The sequence below is a fragment of the Anser cygnoides genome, chromosome 22, assembly GCF_040182565.1.
Source record: "Anser cygnoides isolate HZ-2024a breed goose chromosome 22, Taihu_goose_T2T_genome, whole genome shotgun sequence".
NCBI lineage: Eukaryota > Metazoa > Chordata > Aves > Anseriformes > Anatidae > Anser > Anser cygnoides.
In genome coordinates, this window is record NC_089894.1 from 7,589,304 (window position 1) to 7,611,061 (window position 21,758).

General features: G+C 42.5%; 1 protein-coding gene across 1 annotated transcript; it reads left to right on the forward strand.

Moving 5' to 3' along the window:
- The first annotated feature begins 415 nt into the window (after positions 1-415).
- TOP2A (DNA topoisomerase II alpha) lies at positions 416-21,086 on the forward strand. The gene is made up of 35 exons (XM_048053205.2): positions 416-572; positions 1,266-1,412; positions 1,505-1,595; positions 2,052-2,115; positions 2,634-2,779; positions 3,228-3,325; positions 3,648-3,860; positions 4,075-4,248; positions 4,446-4,547; positions 5,006-5,143; positions 5,321-5,459; positions 5,716-5,873; positions 6,264-6,389; positions 6,855-6,965; positions 7,057-7,162; positions 7,839-7,948; positions 8,708-8,800; positions 9,270-9,384; positions 9,690-9,811; positions 10,682-10,830; positions 11,409-11,640; positions 11,768-11,902; positions 12,032-12,232; positions 12,790-12,985; positions 14,310-14,401; positions 14,668-14,811; positions 14,901-14,984; positions 15,129-15,326; positions 16,286-16,391; positions 16,693-16,836; positions 17,274-17,424; positions 17,561-17,622; positions 17,930-18,055; positions 19,141-19,361; positions 19,667-21,086. Exons 1-35 carry the CDS (start codon positions 540-542, stop codon positions 19,811-19,813), a joined length of 4,674 nt encoding a protein of 1,557 aa, XP_047909162.2. The 5' UTR covers positions 416-539; the 3' UTR covers positions 19,814-21,086.
- Positions 21,087-21,758: the final 672 nt, after the last annotated feature.

The following is a 21,758-nucleotide window of genomic DNA, read 5'->3' on the forward strand; positions in this document are numbered from 1 at the left end:
CCCAGTTACTCTGTCCCTGTTCACTGGCTCCCAGTTACCCCCAGACCCCACTCCCAGTTACTCCCAGTCCCCGCTCCCTGGCTCCCAGTTACCCCCAGACCCCACACCCAGCCCCCCCAGTCCCCACCCACAGGCTCCCAGTTCCCCCAGTCCATGCCCACTGCTTCCCCGTTCCCCCAGACCCCTCCCACTGGGGCCTCCCCATCACCCCCCCCCCCACAACGACGACTGAGCATGCGCAGGACCCAGCCGCGCACGGATCCAGCCGCTCAGAGCCCTCCCTCTTCCCCCTCCCACTGGCCAATCTCCCTGCCCATCAAAGAAATCTCCCCTTCGATTGGCTGCTTTGAAAGCGCGGCACGCCTTGTGACTGGCGAGGAGACGGGAGGCGGGCACCGCTTGTGTCCCCGCCCTCCCGCTGCCATTGGCGGGCGGCGGGGGCCGGCGCGCGGCGATTGGCGGAGCGTTGTGGCGGGCTGGGCGCGGGTTCGAACTGCGCGGGGCCGTTGGCGCCCCTCAGTGCTGCTGCCGCCGCCGCCATGGAGCTCGCGGAGTCCCCGGTGCCGCTCCGGGTGCGTGGGTGCCCCCCCGGGTCCCTCGGAACCCCCCCGGCCTCTCTCAGACCCCCCTGGGCTCCTCAGAACCCCCCCGGGCCCCTCAGGGTCCCCCCTCACCCCTTCGCCGGATCCCCTCAGGGTGTCCCCGGCCTCCCCCCGCCGCTCCATGGCCTCTCACAACCGCCCCCCCCAGGTTCCTCTAGGCCTCCCCCCTCCTGTTAGGGCCCCCCCCGACTCGGAGACCCCCAAACTCTCGCCCCAAGCTCCCCTACCGTCAGAGCCCTTCCCTAAACTCCCCTTCCGATCCCCCCCCGCCATTTGGAGCCCCCCAAATTCCCCCCCAAGCTACCCTCCTGTCAGCCTCCCCAAATTCTTCTCCCCCCCCCGCAAGGCGCGGAGCTCCCCACACACACACTCTCTTCACATCAGCCCCCCCCCCCCCCCAAACTCCCCTCCCATCAGGGACCCTGGCTTGGAGCCCCCCGGTTTCCCCCTTCTGCCCACCCTCCCCCAGGCTTGGAGCCGTCCAGACCCCCCTCCCATCAGGACCCTCCCGACTCAGAGCCCCCCTAAACTCCCCTCCTATCAGAGACCCCCAAACTCTACTCCCATGGGGTCCCCCCCACGGCTCAGAATCCCCCAGACTCCCCTCTTGCCCCCCGCCACCAGTCCCCGCTGCCCCTCACCCCCTCTCTTCCCCCCCCTCAGCCCACCGACGAGAACCCCCGGCTGCCCAAGGGCGATGGCGCCAAGAAGCGGCTCTCGGTGGAGCGCATCTACCAGAAGAAGACGCAGCTGGAGCACATCCTGCTCCGGCCCGACACCTACATCGGCTCCGTGGAGACGGTGACCCAGGTACGGCGGGGCCAGGGACGGCCTCTGAGCCCTCCAAACCCGCAGCGCGGAGCTGAACCGGGGGGCTAAACGTTTCTTGTCTTTCTTTTCAGCAAATGTGGGTTTTTGATGAGGACGTGGGCCTGAACTGCAGAGATGTGACCTTTGTGCCTGGCTTGTACAAAATCTTTGATGAGATTCTGGGTAAGAAGATGCTGTTCTTGGGTTGTTGCTTGGCTGTCGAGGTGTTTCTGAACCGACAGAGAAACCAGAGTTAGACTTGAGAACCCGTCAAGTGTGCTTTTATCTAGTTGCACTGTTGACCAAGTAACGCCTGTTGTGTGGTTTGTTCAGTGGTGCTCGCGGGGTTTATTTTGTCAGTTGTGCTTGGAAATGCTGGATAGTAGTTTCTTGCTGATCTTAATTTCCATTAGCACTGCTAAGTAGTAAGCCGTTCATGGGATGATTGCTTTCAGTATTCCAAACCCGTTTAATTCATCCCCAAATTCCCCTTTTTGTAGCACTTGTAGTACTCTTCTTTTTAACTTGCAAAATAGTTGCATTCCAGTAATTTTTTTTATTCATCGTACTGAAAACACTTTATATTTTTTTTGTCTTGATTGCTAATGGAATATACTAAAAGTTGTCTTCATCTTCTAGTCAATGCTGCAGACAACAAGCAGAGGGATAAAAACATGTCGTGCATTAAAGTTACGATTGATCCGTAAGTTCTACTTTGTTTTTGTTCAGTGCCTTCCCAACTCGTGTGTGCTCGATTTTCTCACTCGGATACTGCTCTGATAAGTTGATGTAGGTGTTAGAGAGCTCTATGCTGAGGACCCGTTCAAGTTAGATCAAATGTAATTTACCTGTTGTAAAAGCCTTTTTCTTTGTTTTCTTGGCCTGTTACAGAGTGCTGACTTGTGAAGTGACTGCTTTTTGTTGTGTTTTTTTTTTCTGTTGTGGTCACTTTCGCCTTCTCGATGTTCTTATTCTGTCATTGAGAATCACCACGCAATTTTTGTGTGGGGATCCATTTCGTAGATGGTATCCGTAGATCTGAGACTGGAGGTTTTTTTTTTTTATTATTGACTTGTCCTCCCTCTGCTGGCTGCTTCTGCACTTGCTGAGTAGAAATTTGTTCTTGATGAAATGGTGGCCTTTCCCTAGAGACGTTGTGTGATATTTATTTCATAGCTTAGCCATCTGCAGCCTTAAAAACACACTTTTCCATCCCTCCAGAGAGAATAACACAATCAGTGTATGGAACAATGGCAAAGGCATTCCAGTTGTTGAACACAAAGTGGAAAAGGTCTATGTGCCTGCTCTCATCTTTGGACAGCTACTAACATCCAGTAACTACGATGATGATGAAAAGAAAGTCACAGGTAGGGAGGATGCTACGGTATATGCTAATATTTTTGAGCAGCCTGTTCAATTTCAATTTGTGAACCAGTGTGAGTGAGCTACCAGGTTTCAATAAAGTTACCACTAAGTGGTAACTCGCTGTTTTCCTTAAGAAAATAAAATGAAAAAGGGGGCAGGTCCTGATGCAACATGAAAGTAGACAAGTCCATCAGAGAGAAGTCTCCTTCCTATATTTTTACAGTAATAATGGCACAAACATGGACAACAAGAAAAATTCCCTTTGAAAATTCCCTTTAATCCCAATTAAATACGGGTTTATAGTCGTATACTGGGTTTGTAGGACGTTGTTGTTCATTGGAAGTCATACTTTGCTTGTGCTGAAGTAACTCAACTCTTGTTGGTCTGGAGTTCTTCCAGATGATTTTGAACAAAGGGAACAACACAAGCCTGTTTTCTTCCTAATTCCAGGTGGGCGAAATGGTTATGGAGCCAAACTGTGCAACATATTTAGCACAAAATTTACTGTGGAAACTGCATGTCGCGAATACAAAAAGTTATTCAAGCAGGTATGGACACTTCTCAGTTCAGTACGGTTATACCTGAGTTTTTCCAAATAAGGATCTTGAGGTTTTATTCCAAAAAATCTAGGTGGTGTTTACATCTAGTGCACAACAAAAAGAATAAATTTGGCCCATAGCTACTCTACCAGCAATTATAATTCAAACAAATAATGAAAAGATCACACGTAATCAGAATCTAATCTTTAACTAGTGTTGGTGTTATTATTTGAAAGTATTTAAAATTCTTAAATCAGATTGCTGCTTTTAAAAACTAGTCTAGTTACTTCTGTGTGTTAGACTTGCAACTCACAAAGCCTCCTTTTCTCAGACCTGGACAGACAACATGGGAAAGGCTGGTGAAATGAAACTGAAGTATTTTGATGGAGAAGATTACACGTGTGTCACTTTCCAACCTGATCTGTCAAAATTCAAAATGACGATTCTTGATAAAGACATTGTAGCACTAATGTCCCGAAGAGCATATGATATTGCTGGATCCACAAAGGACGTCAAAGTTTTCCTAAACGGAAAGAGGCTGCCAGTAAGTGAGCATTTAAGTGAAACAGTAATGTCTGTATTTCTTGTGCCTTTTAAAGAGTGAGATTTTGCTGAAGCAATTTACACCATTACACACAGTGAAGTGAAAACTTGCATGAGTGATTTTTCTACCCGCTTTTCAGGAGGACGTGAAATAGTAGCAATAAGTATTTATAGGAGCTGTTACAAATGGGTTCTCTGCTTTCATCTGTATGCAGGTCAAAGGATTCCGCAGTTATGTGGACCTCTATCTGAAGGACAAAGTAGATGAAACTGGTAATGCACTTAAGGTTATCCATGAGGAAGTAAATTCTCGGTGGGAAGTGTGTTTGACTTTAAGTGAAAAAGGCTTCCAGCAAGTCAGCTTTGTCAACAGTATTGCCACCACAAAGGTAACGCTTGCTTATTTAGTCAAGTTAATGTCATATTCTTCATCACTGGTATTGTTAGCTATTTTCAAATGTACGTTTGTTAGTGAAAAACACTTAATGGCTTAATGTGCGAAGACCATGCTTAACGTTTTAAATAGACATGCGTATATTGTTTTCAGTGGAATCACTTCAAGGTCTTTGGTCCCATTTTCCCTTAGGGTGGCAGGCATGTTGATTATGTAGCTGACCAGATTGTGAATAAACTCATTGAAGTTGTGAAAAGGAAGAACAAAAACGGAGTTGGAGTGAAGCCGTTTCAGGTACAGTGTCAGATTTTTCCCAGTGGAAGGCAAAACTAGTATCGTTGCAAATTGTAGCTAGATTAATGTGTTACTACATTGCTAATATACATTTCCATTGCAAAGATGATATATAGCTAATTACTAATTACAGAAGCCTTATATAGTCCAGTTCAAGCCAACTAATGATATTCTCTGTTGAGCTGAAGTATTTTGTAGTCAGAATCCTGCTAAGTCAGTGTGAATGCACTAAAACTCGATAACTGTTAGATGACATCCCAAATCATATAACATAGCTTGTGAACGTTCATTAGCTGTCCTAAACTCTGTCAAAAGACATCTAGGAAAATTCAAAAACATAGTGATAATTGAATTTGTTCTCCTCACTCCGTGATTCTGACAGGCAAATGTCAGAAGACACAGCCGTTACGGGGAGATGAACCTGTGTAATTTGTACTGCTTGTCTTATTTAACTACAGGTGAAGAACCACATGTGGATATTTGTGAATGCCTTGATTGAAAACCCAACCTTTGACTCTCAGACTAAGGAGAACATGACTCTGCAGGCAAAGAGCTTTGGCTCAACATGTAAACTGAGTGAGAAATTTATCAAGGGTGTAAGTATTGGTATACACGGATAATCCAGGTGTCTGTAAAGCTGCATCTTCTGTTTAATGTGGCAAATGTATTACTTACAAAGTTATTTCATGACTTAAAGAAAAAGTACGTAACTTAAATTCCGACGTGGTTAAAGATTTTCGCACAGTTGATTTTTTTTTTCTTTGGTATTGCAGGCAGTTGGCTGTGGCATTGTTGAAAGTATCCTAAACTGGGTAAAATTTAAAGCTCAGACCCAGCTGAATAAGAAATGTTCAGCTGTGAAACACACGAAGATTAAAGGCGTTCCTAAGCTGGATGATGCCAATGATGCTGGTAAGTGTTTTACATCCTTTATAGCCAGTTCACTCAGAAACAGTTAACATTTGTTAGTTAGACAAATGAAACAATAGTCTCATAAAGACAATGAGAAAATCTCTAATTATAGTTTACCCTCATTTTGTGGTCAGTCCTACATGCAGTGCAACAAAACCTGTATGTTTTAGAAGATGGATATTCTCATGCAATTTGTGGGCGTACAAGCCTTGATTTCATTTCTTAATTGGAAAATTGACTTGATTTTTTTTTCCAGGCAGCAAGAATTCTATAGATTGTACACTCATTCTGACTGAAGGAGACTCAGCCAAAACATTGGCTGTCTCTGGTCTAGGAGTGGTTGGTAGAGACAAATATGGAGTATTTCCCCTTCGTGGGAAAATACTCAACGTCAGAGAAGCTTCTCATAAGCAGGTTAGTGGGAAAATCTTTATAGTCTGTGCTAGAAGATGTTATATGCTTCATGTAATGCAGTGTGTTTTAACTGAGTCAGTACAGCTGAACACCTGGAACACTCATTCATAGCAGGTAGTCTCTTAAAGGTATGAGTCTAGCCTCACCTTCAGCCTGCCTTGCTGATTAAGCAGGAGTATTGAACATTTGTTTTGTGGACTAGGAAACGTTTGGAATGATCTAGAAATATTTAAGCATTAAGACTTCAGTTTAGAAATAATAAAAGTTTCTAAACAGGAAAAAAGCTGGAAAGGCAGAGCACTGTCAGAAGTATAGGTGCTGGATAATCTTACTTTTTTGAGCTATAGTTTGTCTGAAAGAAAAGGTTTTATTCTGTGTGATCTCTTCCAGATTATGGAAAACGCTGAAATCAACAACATCATCAAGATTGTGGGTTTACAGTATAAAAAGAACTATGAAGATCAAGAATCTTTAAAGACTCTTCGCTATGGAAAGATTATGATTATGACAGATCAGGTTAGGTTCACTAAAATTCAAAATTGAGGGGGAAGAAAAAGCACTAGAATATAGAGGAAAGAAGAAAATGCTACCTTTCTCCCACTGCCACTGTTGTACCTAATTCTCTGCATTCATCTCTCTTTATCATTCTGTGTTTCAGTGGGTCATAACGTGTTATAAGATACAAAACACAACAGATAAAGTAGAGGGGGAGTAGCATCACCAAATTGCTAAATATTGTCTTTCCAGTCTGCTGATACAAGGTCCTTGACAAGTCCTTGATACACTTTTTCACAACAAATGTGCTTTTTTTTTCCTTTCTCCTAACTTTCAGTAGTTAAACAGTGCATGGTCACATCTTTGGAAGTGAAAGTTAATAGGGTTAACTAACTGTAACTATAAGATCATCTGTTATTAGTCTAACAACTGACACTTCCATCGTGTCCTTGATTAAAGTGACTTTTTTTTAAAAAAACAAAACAGGATCAAGATGGATCTCATATCAAAGGTTTGCTGATTAACTTCATCCATCACAACTGGCCTTCTCTTTTAAGACACAACTTTTTGGAGGAATTTATTACTCCCATCATAAAGGTAAGGGTTGACTAGATGGTAAAGTGAGTAGGAATTCATTGGTCTACATCTACCTCGCATTCCACAGTTAATGTATATTAATTCATTACAGGCCTCTAAAAACAAAGAAGAAATTGCATTCTACAGCATTCCGGAGTTTGAGGAATGGAAAAGCAGTACACAGAACTACAATTCCTGGAAAATCAAGTACTACAAAGGTTTGTAGAAAACAATGTGGTGAAGTCAAATGAACTGACTAAGAGCATTCATGATTCAATTTAGTAAGCCCTGCTTTTGCAGGAAGGGTTTGGACTAGGTAATCTCCAAAGGTCTCTTCCCTCCTAAACTATTCTGATTTACAAATGGATGTGGTGTAGGATCTAAAAGTAAGCAAGCCATAACCTCTAGGTGGATGAAATCTCAAAATCATAGTGCAACTACACTACTGTAGATACAGGTTCCCTGCACCCTTTTAGGTGAGCATGCTTAGCTTTGATGGTTTTTGTTTTCCCCAGTACAGTCCTTGTGTACTGATAATGCTGTAAGCTAAGTACTTACTCCAGAATTACTCTATACTGATAAGCAAGTTGCCAACTGCAGAACAATGGCTGGGTAATGAGAAATCATTTCCAATTTGCAGTTATTAGTTTCAGACATCTTTAGAAGATCCAGTCAGTCTCTAAAAGTGCAACATAAAACTGCTCGATTGTCTTTAATTCTTATGCTTTGTGTTACCTTACATCCCATTTAAAGTAACTTCAATGTTAAGTACAGCTGTCTTCGTGCTGTATTTATATGGTGCATCACAAAAATTAGATGTAGCAACACCTTTCTTTGAACTGCAACTTAATGTAAGCGAGAAATTAGTAGGATTAACTAGTATTGGCTCTGCAGGTTTGGGTACCAGCACATCAAAGGAAGCTAAGGAATACTTTGCCAATATGGCTAAACATCGAATTGGCTTCAAATATTCCGGTCCTGAAGATGATGCTGCGATCACCCTGGTAACTTACACTTGATTTAATTGCTGACTTACTACCTTTGGTATTCTTCTGCTTAAAGTGCTGTGTGTTTTCTCCTAAAATGCTCTTAGAGGCCTTTGGGCTTGAGATGATCTCTTTGTTACCAAGGCTACGGCTTTAGTCTAACCTGTAGAAGCGAGTCTGTCCACAGACCTCAGGCCAAGAGCACTCTTTCAATGATGGTTTTTAAATATAGCTCAGAACAAACTAATCGCTACAAACAAATTGACATTTTCAGACACAATAGTGAGTATTCCTTTAACATTTTTCTGCATGTTCTGCTGCAGTTTTCTCCACGCCAGACCTTCCTGTTTTCCCCTAGAATTTTTTCTTGCAAAATGGTTCACCGGTGGTTTAAAACAGTCCTCGCTTTTGTGAACTCCTTCACCTTCAGTAGACATTGACTCTTAAGCATTCTGAGCTATTAAGGAGTGCCAAAAACTAAGCTTTTTTTCCTCAAAAATATTAATAGGGAAAACTACTTTAGTTTTCTGTTATTTTGTTAAAACTTCATAAAGCTAAGCCTAACTACTGTGTCTCAGACCAGTGGAAATGATGTTCTTAATACAGTTAGCTTTGAGAATCTGGTATTGCACTCCTTAGGCTACTAAGTCAGCCTGTTTACCATGTTTTTTCTCCTGGTTAAACTCTTACTGTATGCTTTCCTTTTCCTAAGTGTTCCAATAGGGTACACCAGAGAATGTTCTAGAACTGAGCTATTTTTCATTTTGCTACGTATAGGCCTTTAGTAAGAAGAAAGTAGAAGAGCGAAAGGAGTGGCTGACTAATTTCATGGAGGATAGAAGACAACGGAAGCTCCACGGCCTGCCAGAGGTAAAAGGTTTACGCATACAAAGGAATTTGATTTCCTTTCTCTCCCTGGGGCTGTTCTTGGTTTCATTACAGCATGCTAGAGCTGTACACAGCTTTGAGTCATTCACTGGGTTATGGGACAGTTAGTTATACTGCTTCAGGATCTTGCAGATCAGCTTTTTTTTGTATCTCATTAGTATAGCCTGGGTCAGTGGTCCAACAGCTCGTTTCATTTTTTAATTTTTCAAATTACTTTATCCGTAGGGAAATGATAACTTGAGCAGGACTGTACGAAGACTTTCTCAGCAAAACAGGCCTGCTTAATGGGAAGCAATGTTTTGGTTTTTTTCATGCTGAGAATGTCATCACTTGAGCTGTGTTTAGCTAGTCGTACAAGGAGCTTCCATTTTAGTGAAACTAGCCAAGTATGAGCTAAGAAACATGTTAGACCTTGTTAAAATTAAGGCAGTCTTGCATCTGTTTTCCTTAGGAATACCTGTATGGGAAAGATACTAATTACTTGACATACAATGACTTCATCAACAAGGAGTTAGTCCTGTTCTCAAACTCGGATAATGAAAGATCAATCCCATCGCTGGTTGATGGTAAGTAATTTCAAGGTAGTGGTTCCATATAGTATATTTCCCCAAGTTTAACAAATGGTGTTTTTTGTCATATCATCAGAATCAGGGTAACTCGTTGAGTTTTCAGGGTCGGTGTTCTAAACTCAACTTCCTCCTGTCCAAGTTTTTTAGTCTTTTGGATTAAATGTCTTGTCTATTCTGTAGTACGTTATTGCAAAAAATTAACTCTTGTGCAGAATCTTTAGTTCTGTAAGTAATTGTTAGTTTCTAGAGAGCGGAAGCTAAGCGAAATGTCTGTTCTAAACACAAGGTCTTTTTCTGTACAGGTTTGAAGCCAGGTCAAAGAAAAGTTCTGTTCACGTGTTTCAAAAGAAATGATAAGCGGGAGGTGAAGGTTGCTCAGCTGGCTGGTTCTGTAGCTGAGATGTCCTCATACCATCATGGTGAAGTAAGAAAGTGTACTCGTTGTGCAAAATGCTTTAAAAAAAAAAAAAAGGGCAAAAAAGAGCCCGTGTTCCACTTGACAGTTAAGATGCCTCTCCTGCGGAATTAGATTTTTGAGTGTGTAAACACCAGAGCAAAGTGTCTGTATATCATATATCAGTTGGTCTGCTTTTAATTCTTCAATTATTAATTTAACAAGATTGGTCAGTCTGCCTATCTTACCTATACCTTATGGGAGTATGTTTCATTCAAGAAAGCGGAACAAGAAAAACCTGCTTTACTTGCAGTAGGTTTAGGAAGATGTTAAATAAAGCCATGGTAAGGAGAAGTTAAACACTAAAACAAGCTTCCTTTAGGAGTCTGATAGAATCTTTCATCGGAGGTTCCAAGTACGGGCAGATAGTAGTATGCTTAAGGTCATTGGAGTATATTTAGTTATCCAGACTTAAATGGTCTTGGGAGTCAATGGCTGGTAGAATTAAATGACAAATAAACACATTGCTATAGCTTCTTTAAGGCTGGCTTTCCCAAGGTTACCTAATACTTTTTACAAAGCATAGAAATTGTCCACTGCAGCAGGTACACTTGTCTTGGCCAGGAAGAAAGGCAGGAGTTCTTGAAAAAGACAATGGAATATATGGGTAGAGGTTACTGTATTGGCTAAAAGCTGTTCAGGAGCTTTGCTCTTTCTGTCAGTTGCTGCTATTTTAGGTAGTAATAACCAGATGTGTTTTCAGTGAGAATTCCATTCAGTATTCAATAGTCAAATTTATCTCCTATATCAGTTCTGTTCTTGGAGTAAATCTTCCCTTTAATTTTGTCCTTTCAAGGAAGAATTCTGCATTTTTTAACTGTGACCCGTCCTTTATTGCAGGCATCCCTGATGATGACTATTATTAACTTAGCTCAGAACTTTGTGGGCAGTAACAACCTCAACTTGCTGCAGCCCATTGGTCAGTTTGGCACAAGGCTGCATGGTGGGAAAGACTCTGCAAGCCCTCGATACATCTTCACAATGCTCAGGTCAGCATTAAAATTTTCTTACTGTCTTAAACATCTTTAGCATGTTACAGGACTCCAGTTAACAGCACTTAAAATAAAATATGAATTAACGTTTTGCCTTTAAATCTCTAAAACTTGGACCACTTGAATGTGAAAGACTCACAACAAATTTGTGACTCGGATTCTAGATTTAGATCTGTGAGTGTGGTTGCCATCCCACAGAAGAGAAAGGTATAGCAGAGAATAAGAAAATGGGAGCAAAAACAAAGGGAGACATTTACGTAGGATAATAAGAAATGAATTTGATTTGGGAGAGTTAAGTTATAGTAACTTATAGTACAGTGCAACATCTGACTTACATAAAGTACAAACTTAGGGGACCCCGCATATTCAGTGGAACCAGCAGATGCTGATGAGATCGCTTAAGATGCACCTCTGCTTCAAGTGTTGCTCTAGAAGCCTAGTTTCCTAACATAGGCGCTGAGGTTGCATGGATAAGTTGGTTGATATGAATAACCCTTATTTATTTGTTTTGTCTAATTTTTGAGGGTGGTTCTTGTGTAACAAGAATTTTAGCTGAATTCTCTTTTCCATTCTAGCCCGCTAGCACGGATGCTGTTCCCACCAATGGATGACAACGTCCTGAAGTTCTTATATGATGACAATCAACGTGTGGAGCCAGAGTGGTACATCCCTATTATTCCAATGGTGCTGATAAATGGGGCAGAAGGGATTGGTACTGGCTGGTCCTGCAAGATCCCCAACTTTGATATCAGGGAAACTGTGAATAATATCCGTCGTCTAATGGATGGAGAAGAGCCATTGCCAATGGTAAGTAACGTATTTCAGCTATGTCTTGCTCATTAATTTATTCAGCACATATTGAAGCATTTGATGCTTCTGTTTTTAAGGACTTGCAAGGACACAAAGCTGAATCTAATGTTCTTTTCCTACTTAGCTTCCTAGTTACAAGAACTTCAAAGGCACAATAGATGAGCTGGGACCTAATCAGTATGTGATAAGTGGTGAAGTGTCTATCCTTGATTCTACAACCATTGAGATCACTGAGCTGCCTGTCAGAACATGGACGCAGGTAATAAATGCTGAATTTGCCTTAGGAATATATATTTTGACCTGTAAAGCAAAAAATGGTGATTTGTAGGTTTTTTGGAGCCCTTAATCTCCATGGAAAACATGGGTCTGACTTGGATTCTTTTCTCAGACTTATAAAGAACAAGTTCTGGAGCCAATGCTGAATGGGACTGAGAAGACACCCCCTCTAATCACAGACTACAAAGAATATCACACAGACACAACGGTGAAGTTTGTAGTGAAGATGAGTGAAGAAAAACTAGCTGAAGCCGAAGCAGTGGGTTTGCATAAGGTCTTCAAACTCCAAACAAATTTGACGTGCAACTCCATGGTATGTAATAGACTGCTGAAGAGAGTTCTCGTTTCAGCTCAAAGACAGCATGTACAGCTGCGTTTGCTGCTTCTAATGAGAATATGCTTTCAGTAACCTATTCACTTTGATTTTTCTGCTACTACTGTTTTTAAATCAGCTTCTAAATATACCTTTAAAAGGTCAACACACAGGCTTGGTAGTGGGCCCAAGATGGTGTGGTTTTGTCTGAAAGAGTCAAAGTGATCTGAAATCACCCATGGAGACCTTTGTTGTGACAAGGACACTGCCACTGAATGTCTGGATTTTGATAGTGTGTGAAGCTTGGTGTAGGATGTTTATCCAAAAGATAGCTTTAAGATTCAAGTAACTTTTGCCCTACTGTGTTTTTAAGAAATTCTAAATTCTAAAATTGTCTCTGCTGCTGTGCTCAGAAGCTGAAGTAATTTCTGAAATAACACTAAGGTTTTATAATTGCTTAATAAGTCCATTGTGCTATCACATCTGGGTTGTGGATGATTTTCAGTGGCTTTGAAAATCAGTTTTATGATCATAACACCTTTGTTCTTTTCATCTAGGTTCTTTTTGACCATGTTGGCTTTCTCAAGAAGTACGAGTCTCCCCAGGATATTCTTAAAGAGTTCTTTGAACTGAGGCTCCGATACTATGGTTTGAGAAAAGAATGGCTTGTTGGAATGCTAAGTGCCGAGTCTGCAAAACTGAGCAACCAGGCTCGTTTCATCCTGGAGAAAATAGATGGAAAAATTGTGATCGGTATGCATTGCTCTCGGTTCTTTGGTTTAGGAAGCTGGTAGAAGAGCTAGGTGCTCCCTTGAGTTCTGTCAGCACCCTCTCAGCCCCAGCCTGGCTCTTCACAAAACACACCACAGCTTATCTTTCTGTTCCAGTAACATGTAAGAGGAAAATGCTTTGCAGAGGTCCTTCGTCTATAGGGCATTATGTACATGTTAATTAAAGTGGGGTGCTCGTACAGCTTTCCTACTGTGTGTTTGACGCTATTATGAAAGTAGAAATATATTTTTTTAATACTTTAGCAAATACTCCTATCTGTTTCTGGCTCAGTAGGAATAAGGGTTAAGTAATAATAGGGTTAGAAAGGGTTTTCCTGTCTGTTTGGGTGTTCTGTTCAAATGCATACTTGAGAGCTCATATCTTTCCTGTGTTATCTTTGAACCTCTGCAAAATATTCTGAATCATGTTCGGTGGATTGGGGTTTCAAAGTTAGAAGATACTCAAGCTAGCGGCATCTGAGAATCATGAGCTAGAAAAGAAACAGATCTTTGTTTCCAGCATTCAAACTTTTCAATCAACTTTTCCACCTCAGTCTAAAAGGCAGTCTGTATTTCACTTGCGTTTATGGAGGACGCAGCTAGACAAAGTGTCATAAGATGCTTTGTGGTTTGTGTCTGAAGGCAGCCCAATGATCCCAACAGTCTGTGTCTGTTTGACTTGACTCAGGAGGAAAAATAATTCCCTTGAAATGCATTTTCTTGGCTTTTTGTAATAAGCAGTTCCAAGGCTGACAGAGCTGGTTTCATTTGTGTTTGTGTCTCATGGTTGATTGCTTGTGATACATTAAAGAACAAAAAATTCCAGCTGAAGCATTTCCATTGGTTGGGACGTTTATAGAATAAATTTCCCAGGTGATGTCTAATGAGGTGCAAGCTATACCGAAGCCTTGGAGTCATATCAGGTTTTTTTCCTCCACCTGCCTGCCTATTATCATAAAAGCATTCTGATACCATCACACTTTGTTTTTTTGAAATTCAAAAACTAAGGGCTAGGGAAATGCATGTATGGAAATGAAGGAGAAAATATTTAAAGTGCTCTGGCAGGTGTTCCTTACAAGTATAGGAGCAATGCCGAGCTAACAAATCACCTGCTAAGTAGGAACTTTTTTGATGTTATTTTAGGCTCTACCACGTCCCACCTCTTGATGAGGAAAGGCTGTGTTAGATTCCTATAAGAGGCTGAGCTGTTACAGCCATAGGATCCAAAATTTTTAAAGCTCCTCTGTCTTTCCTACCAGTGATTTGTAGTGGTTACTAACTGACAATTCTGAAATGTCTGTTCACAGAAAACAAACCCAAGAAGGAATTGATTCAAGTTCTTATCCAAAGAGGCTATGAATCTGATCCGGTGAAGGCTTGGAAGGAATTGCAAAACAAGGTAATATGTCCGTTGTCCTCTAAATTGATCTGGACTGTCCCCTGCCTCTGAAGTTTCAGAATTCATAGAAAGAAGGTTGGGTTGTGGTAGCAGCTGAGGCTTTCAGAAGCTATAACTTCACCTGCATCCATTTCTGAATTGTCCTAGAAGAGTCTACTACACCATAACCACATGGAGCACCTGCGATGCAATGAGATTTAATCAGTAGCCCTACCATTGTACGTAGCTATATTTGCTGACAATGCTTGTTTTAAATTCACATTCAGGAAGAAGAAGAAGAAGAAGAGGATGAGAGCGACAAAGAATCAGCTGCAGCTACCGGACCAGATTTCAACTATCTACTGAATATGCCCCTCTGGTATTTGACTAAAGAGAAGAAAGATGAGCTCTGTAAGCAGAGAGATAACAAAGTATGTTCCTTCCTTTTCTTATAAAAGTACATTATATTTTTATGATGGATTAAACTATGTGACTTATTCTCAACTATGATTCACTTTAGGAAAGGGAGCTGGAAAACCTGAAGTGCAAGAGTCCCACTGACCTGTGGAAAGAAGACCTTGCTGCCTTCGTTGAAGAACTTGATGTATGCCAATGTTCAGTGTGGTCTTATCAGCAACTTTAGAGTGTTATACTGCAAAGGCTGTGTTGGTTGTTTTTTTTTTTTTCCAGTAGTACATTGTTTCTTCTGTATTCTGATGGTTGTGTTGCTTTATGCTTAATTCTGCAGGCAGTAGAAGCCAAGCAAATGCAGGATGAGATGGCAGGGCTACCTGGCAAATCTTTAAAGGTAAAAGGAGGGAAAACGAAGGTGAAGAAGGCACAGCTGCCAGAAGTAATGCCATCATCTCATGGCGTAAGGGTTGTTCCTCGGATAACTGCAGAAATGAAGGCGGAGGCAGAGAAGAGAATTAAAAAGAAAATAAAGGTAAAAAGTTCCAAACACTTAATCTTTTATTACATCCTCTTCGATACGGAAGGCAGTCCTAAAGAAAGACAAGTTTTTCTTGGTTGAACTTGTCCTGGTGAAGCAATTATTGTCTGCTTTCCGGGAGAGGAACAGAATTTTAGGATATGGGACACACTGAAAATGGATATTTGTCAGTCTAAAGGACAGCAGATTCACTAACATATTGGGAGATGGCTTAAACGGAAATCTCTTGGCAGCAGCATATATTGCTGTCAGATGGGCTGGAGAGATGGCTTAGAAATGAAGAAGCAGACACAAGTAAGGTTCTTGGTGTTTGGGGGATTTTATAAATCCTTTAGCAGGCAGGAAGTACAGCTAGTAATTCTCTACTCTAGAACAGCCTTTGCGTTTCTCATAATGCTTTCAGCCACTTGATGCCATTATTCTTGTTATCATGGAGATGAAGATTTAATTCTTTTACAGGGCTACTTGAAATTATGCCATTCGGCCATTTGCAACCTAGAAAATGAAAATATCCCTACACCTGTTTTGACCTGTAAGCCAGACATATTGCTCCTTTCCTACAGATGGTTCCATCCAACAGTTTTTTCCGATTAATTTGCCTTGTTGATTTAACCCACCCTGTTTAAATTCTGCATCCTCAACACACCCTAGAGCCTTGTGGGCTGTCAGCACGCAAAGGCGGTACCAAAGCGCACTCAGGTGTGGGGACAAAGTTCCTGTTTTTGTTAATGTTGGATTTTGTGTTTTCAGTCACTTGATGTGGGGTTTGATTGTGTCTGATTTACTTGGCCGTAATCTATTTTACACGCAGTTTGTTTCACAAACTCAGACTTCTTGTACTGCTAACTTTTGTACATCTAAAATAAGCTGCTCCTTTCTGCATTACTCTCTACACCTCTTCAAATTGTGTGAGCTAACTCACTACCTATTTGATATCTGCTTTTTATCTTCAGAGTGAAAAAAATGAATTAGATGAGAATCAAGAAGGAAGCTCATCAGGGGATAAGGAGTCTTCAAGCCTTAGGCAAAGAATAGCGCAGAAGCGTAATGTTGAAAAAGGTAAATACTTTTTTGTGTTATTCCATCAGTGGAAAGTGAGGGGAAAGGTTGTCAGTTTGGTTATCTGACCTCTTCCTGAAGTGGGGAGTGACATCTAGGACTGGTACGTTTGGAAAAACTAGGTGAGAAACAAAGTGATTCTGGATAACAGTCAGGCTGGTGACACGATTATTGTTTTTCTTTGACGTTTAAGCCAGAATCCTCTGAATTTATTGATATATTTCTAAGTTGAGCTTGAGCTACTGGGCCTGAAGCACATGCGGAAGTCTGCTGGTTCATCTGGCCTCCCAATATTTTTCAGGTACTAAGAGACAGTCCACTCTGCCATTTAAGCCAGTAAAGAAAATGAAGAAACGAAACCCTTGGTCTGACTCAGGGTCTGATTCAGAGTCTGATGATTTTGAAGTGCCTCCTCAAAGAGAGAGAGTGGTTCGCCAGGCAGCAGGTGAGTGAGGGCACAAATGCAGAAGAGGAGCGGTCTGTGGAGGAGAAAATTGAACAGACTGTTTAGAGAGCTCCCAGAGCCTGAGATCTCAGCCAAAAATCACTTTTAAAGGCTTATTTTACTCTATGTAGCAACTAAGTACTTCTACTGTTTGAGCAGATTTTCGCAATGATATTTCAAGGAAAAGCAGAAATGGACAAGTAGAGAAAATCAGGTTATTGATTTTAATTATGCAACTGTCTTAGCAAATCAAACGTGCTGTTGGTAAGTGTGCCCAGAACACACTTGCAACTTGGAGTCTTTTCAGCGTCAGTCTCAATATCCACTTGTTTTTATTTGGATCTCTATTTTAAATAACTGCATCTAAAATATTGGAAAGGAAACTAAGCTGAATATTACCAACTATGTAAAATGATACATCTGTGTTGTCTCATCAGCCAAAGTCAAGACCATGATCAGTTCGGACTCAGATACAAATCTCACCAGCTCAGATGAGGAGTCTGAATTTCAGAGGCACGATGAAGGCAACACTGAATCAGATACGAACTCAAAAGAGAAACCTGCTCCCAAGCCCCAAGCTGCCCCTAAGTGAGTATTTCTCCACATAATTGCTGGAAATTAGTTGTGCTTGCAGTGTTAATGTTATGTAGTAATGGTTCTTTTTCTTCAATGCACCTGTTTAGTGCATCATAAGTTAAAAAATACTTGGGGTTTTGCATTCTAGGGAAACCAGTGAAAAAACAGCTAAAGCTCCCAAGCAAAAGTCAGTACAAGGTGCTATCTCTGGTGAGTACAAACCCTTCTAAGCCTTGTTGATTTTCCTAAAACCCCCTGAGAGTACACTGGATGCTCCAACCAGTGCTTAACGCTGACAGAGGCAGATGTTAGTCATATTATGCAAAGAACTTTGATGCTGGGGTGCAAGCCCATTTTACTGGACAAGGCTTTTTGTCTGGTTCTGACTTGAATTTGTGATTAATCCAGTTTTAATAGTTGTTACAAAATTGCACGCATTTATTCTGCTCTAATGTTATAGCCAGACAGAATAGATAATTTAACTATTTCAGACTTGCTTTCTTCTTTCTCTGTTCAGTCCAAGTCCGAGATATTGCTGATGAGAATGCGAGTCAAGCTCCTGCAGGTCCTTCTGTCTCCATACCTCGCAGTAAGGCTGTACCTAAAAAACCTGCTGCAGCTAAGAAGGCCAGTGCTGCTAAGGGTAAGGAGAAGCTGAGTTTTTCAGAGCTATGTAATCATTTAAAGGTATTTTTTAGATAGCTCTTATTCCTGTGAGAAACAACTCAAAGTGGTATCTCTAGGCATTTAGAGGACTGGATAGATTGAGTTTTAATTTCAGAGTTGATCTGAGGTTTGTGGTAAAGGCTGCCTAATTGTTGTCACTTTTAAAGAAGCTTGTTTCCAAACATGTCATGTTATAGTTCATCTCGGACATGTTTGAAAGGTGTGGGCTCTAGTTTGGGAACAGGAAAAGTAAATGCTTCCTTTAGTGCTATGTAATACTTGGCAGAAATAATCTGAGTGGAATTTGCCCTGCTGTCAACATTCTCCATGTCTTTTAGGGAAGAAAGCTACCTGGCAGCTTGCTTTCCAGCAAGAAGGAAAGCTTCTTTGGGGGTAGTTTGGTCCATTTAGTGCTGGTTCAGACTCTTTAGTCAAGGGCATTTGAGTCAGCTTTTGTAAACTTAGACAGCTAGAGTCTTTGACAGACTTCGAAAGCTGTTTTGCATGTTCCATTACTAGCTGGTTTTGATCGCAGCAGTAAAGCAGTACGTTACTTCACAGCAAAATAGCTGCTTTTTCCACTTCTGAATTCAGAGAAAGCCTGTTGTCATTCAGAAGTGGCTTGCTCATTTCATCTTAGTTTGGAGACACGCTTCAAGATGCTGTCAAAAATGTCAAAATACAGATAAGAAAACTCAACAAATAACTGTTTAGTGTAGATGGTAAATACGGTCCTTCCCTGCGCAAAAGTGTTGACGGCGTAAGACTGGTTACACAGCCGTGAGGCGTCAGAATTTCCAGGTCCGAAATGGTCTGTATATTGCATTGGGTACACTTTCATTTGATCCTCTAAATGTAGCAGAGCTAAGGAAGGAGATAAACAACCTCATCTCTCATAATCTTGGTAAATAGTTATCTTTCTAGAAAATGATGCTTCAAAATGAGATGACCCGCATGCTGACCTTGCAGCGTAGCGCAGAGCCGTATTTGTGTTGGAAGGAAGATGTGTGCACGAGAAGAGAAGCAGCAAAACAAAAGTTTAAACGCAGAATTCTGTTTCAGATAACCAGCCGTCCATCATGGATATTCTAGCCAAGAAAAAGGCTGTGCCAAAATCCAGCAAGACAGCAGTGAAGGAGGAATCTCTGGATTCTGATGCTAGAGCAGCAGATGCCAAGAAGCCTGGTCCAACCAAGGGGCGGAAAGTTATCAAAAGGCAGCCGAGTTCCTCAGATTTGGATTCAGATTTTGATTCAAAGCCTTCCAAATCAGTTGCAGCAAAGGTTTGTACTCTACCACAGGGTAGTGCCAAGGGGGTACAAGAGTCTGGTGTCAGTTATTCTGGCAGAAAAATTGTGGTGGAAGTAAAACCTCCAGTGCAACGCCCCTTTTCCTTACTGGATGGGGGGAGATGGGTAAGAAAGGGAGGGAAGTCAGGCAGAAATACTTGTCCCAGATTGTTGGTTTGATCTCATCAGTCTGAACACCAGCCCTACCTGTGACACGGAGGTGTGTTTTATGCTAATTGAATGTTAACCTGTTTATGCTCAGGTTCATGAGTCACTTCTCAACTATGCTTTCCCTCCAGAAATCCAAGCAGGGAGACGGTGATAGCCATACTGCTGAACTAACCGCTCGCGCAGACAGTCCCACAGAAGCCTCACCCCGTGCCAGGCGAGGACGTCTCAAGAAGCCTGTCAAATACTTGGAGTCATCTGATGAAGATATGTTTTGAATTTTTATGAAGATTTTGAACTATTGATCTATGAAGTTGCTTTCAGCAGAGCCCTTAACAAGCTCTTGCCAAAGAACATCTCAGACTAGGAAATCTTTTTCAATGAATTTAAGCTTGTCTAAAAATGTTTAATACAAGTGAATACAGATCTATTTTTTTTTTTAGGTTTTAAAAAATTCAGACTTGTTTAAATAGGAACACCCATCCCCCTTTCTCACAGTGATGTGCCCAGCCAGTGCTGATGTGCTTCCCTTTTACCCATTAGCTAGCTGGAAGGTCTGGGTGAAATCTTTTGACTCTTTGTGGTCATTTTAATATCAAGGCAGATGTTTGTATATTTCAAGTCCTATCAATTACGCTTGCCTAGATTACTTCCTCTTTAGATATCTTAGAAATTAATATGATAACTTTTTTAACTTCACAAACACAGAGACTTAGCTGTGAGGTGCAGGTATATAGAACTCCATGCTAGTGTTTTTCTTAAAGTCTTTTATGTCTGTGCAAGCCCCTGTTGCTCAACTTCTGCCATGCTGAGTTTTTAGCCTTTGCTTTTTTTCAGCTCAGATTTGGTAACGGAGATTTGTGCAGACTTGTCTCCACGCTGTGCTCAGTGTTGGCAGTTTTATCTTCTGCCCTGCTGCCAAAAACCCTGTGTTCAGCTAGTTCAGCCCAGAGGTCATCCTTAGGTAAGAGGCGCTGGTGCCTGCCAAGGTCTTGTGCCATTAGCGGGTGTCTCTTGAGGTGCCAGCTGTTGGTGAGGAAGGGAGCTCAGCAGCGGCTGGAGAGGCAACTCTTTGTCATCCGGGAGTCTTTGATGAAGGCAAGCAGGCTGGTTATTCCAACGCACACGTTGGAAAGCAGCAGGTTCCCCTGCCCTGGGCTCCTCTGCTGCTGTACTTGGCACTACAACAGGCTGCGGTGCAGAGCGGCCACTCTGCAGCGGGAAGCTTCTCCTGCCACCTCCTTCCTGGGCACGAAGGGCTTCCCCTTAGCACCTCTGAGTGCAGTCCCCTGCCTGGTGGGGCCTTTTTTTCACCTCGGTGCCCTCGGGTGTGGAAGGTGTCCAGCACTTGTCTTCCTCAGCAGAAGCTGGGGGGGAATCATCTTCCTCTTCCCCTCAAATGTATTTCACTGGCGTAGAGCTGGTCCTCATTTCTTTCTCTCCGAGCCATTTCTATGGCACTGTTTATTTCTTGACAGTGTAAATATTTTCTGTGTTTGTTGTTAAGCTGTCCTTTTAACTATTTACGTAATAAAAAATTTTTTTACTCAAGCTTTGTTCAATAAAAGGAGTTGTCCATTCCTGTCTGTTCTCCCAGCCCCGAGCTGTCCCTGTCCATGGGGCAGGGTGTGCTGGTGGAGCAGAGGGCTGGGGGTGAGCTCAGGTCCGGGTGTACCTTTTGGTACCCAGAGGTGCTGGTGTCAGAATCATTGAGGTTGGAAAAAGCAGTTTGTGGGGTTGTTGTGCCCCAAGGGCAGGACACGCCACTTGTCATTAAACCTCATCCACTGGTTCAACAGCCAGAGGGGAATGGGTCCGGCCTTCCCTGCTCCCTCTGCAGCGCCCTCCTGCCCCCGAGCACATCAGCACCTGCACCTAACCTCGGGTCATCGGCAAATCTGGAGTCCTGCTGTCACCCACAGCCAGGAGCTGCGCGCAATGCGTGGCTCTGACCAGAAACGAGGTGAGGGAGGTGCTGAGGAGCTGCAGCGTGGCCTTGTCCCCAGGGGGACAGTGCCGTGCTGCTGCCAACCGCTGCGGCAGGGCAGGTGGTGATGGTGCGCTCAGATTGCGGCAGGCACCACTTCTGCTTCCCCCTGGGGTGCCTGCGGGGAGCTGCTGCTTCTGCTCCCCGGGTGCTGCCGGCTGGAAGCCCCTCGTCCAGGCACCCTACGGGAGCAGGGCCAGGGGTCTCCCCCCCACACCTTTCCTGCTGCACCCTGC

What these genes read in the sequence shown, in the direction of transcription:
- TOP2A (XM_048053205.2), top strand. Translation starts at nt 540, where the DNA reads ATGGAGCTCGCGGAGTCCCCGGTGCCGCTCCGG. An exon ending in GTGAGAAATTTATCAAGGGT is followed by an intron (nt 5,144 to 5,320) that starts GTAAGTATTGGT and finishes TTGGTATTGCAG; the next exon opens with GCAGTTGGCTGTGGCATTGT. An exon ending in AGATGGAAAAATTGTGATCG is followed by an intron (nt 12,986 to 14,309) that starts GTATGCATTGCT and finishes GTCTGTTCACAG; the next exon opens with AAAACAAACCCAAGAAGGAA.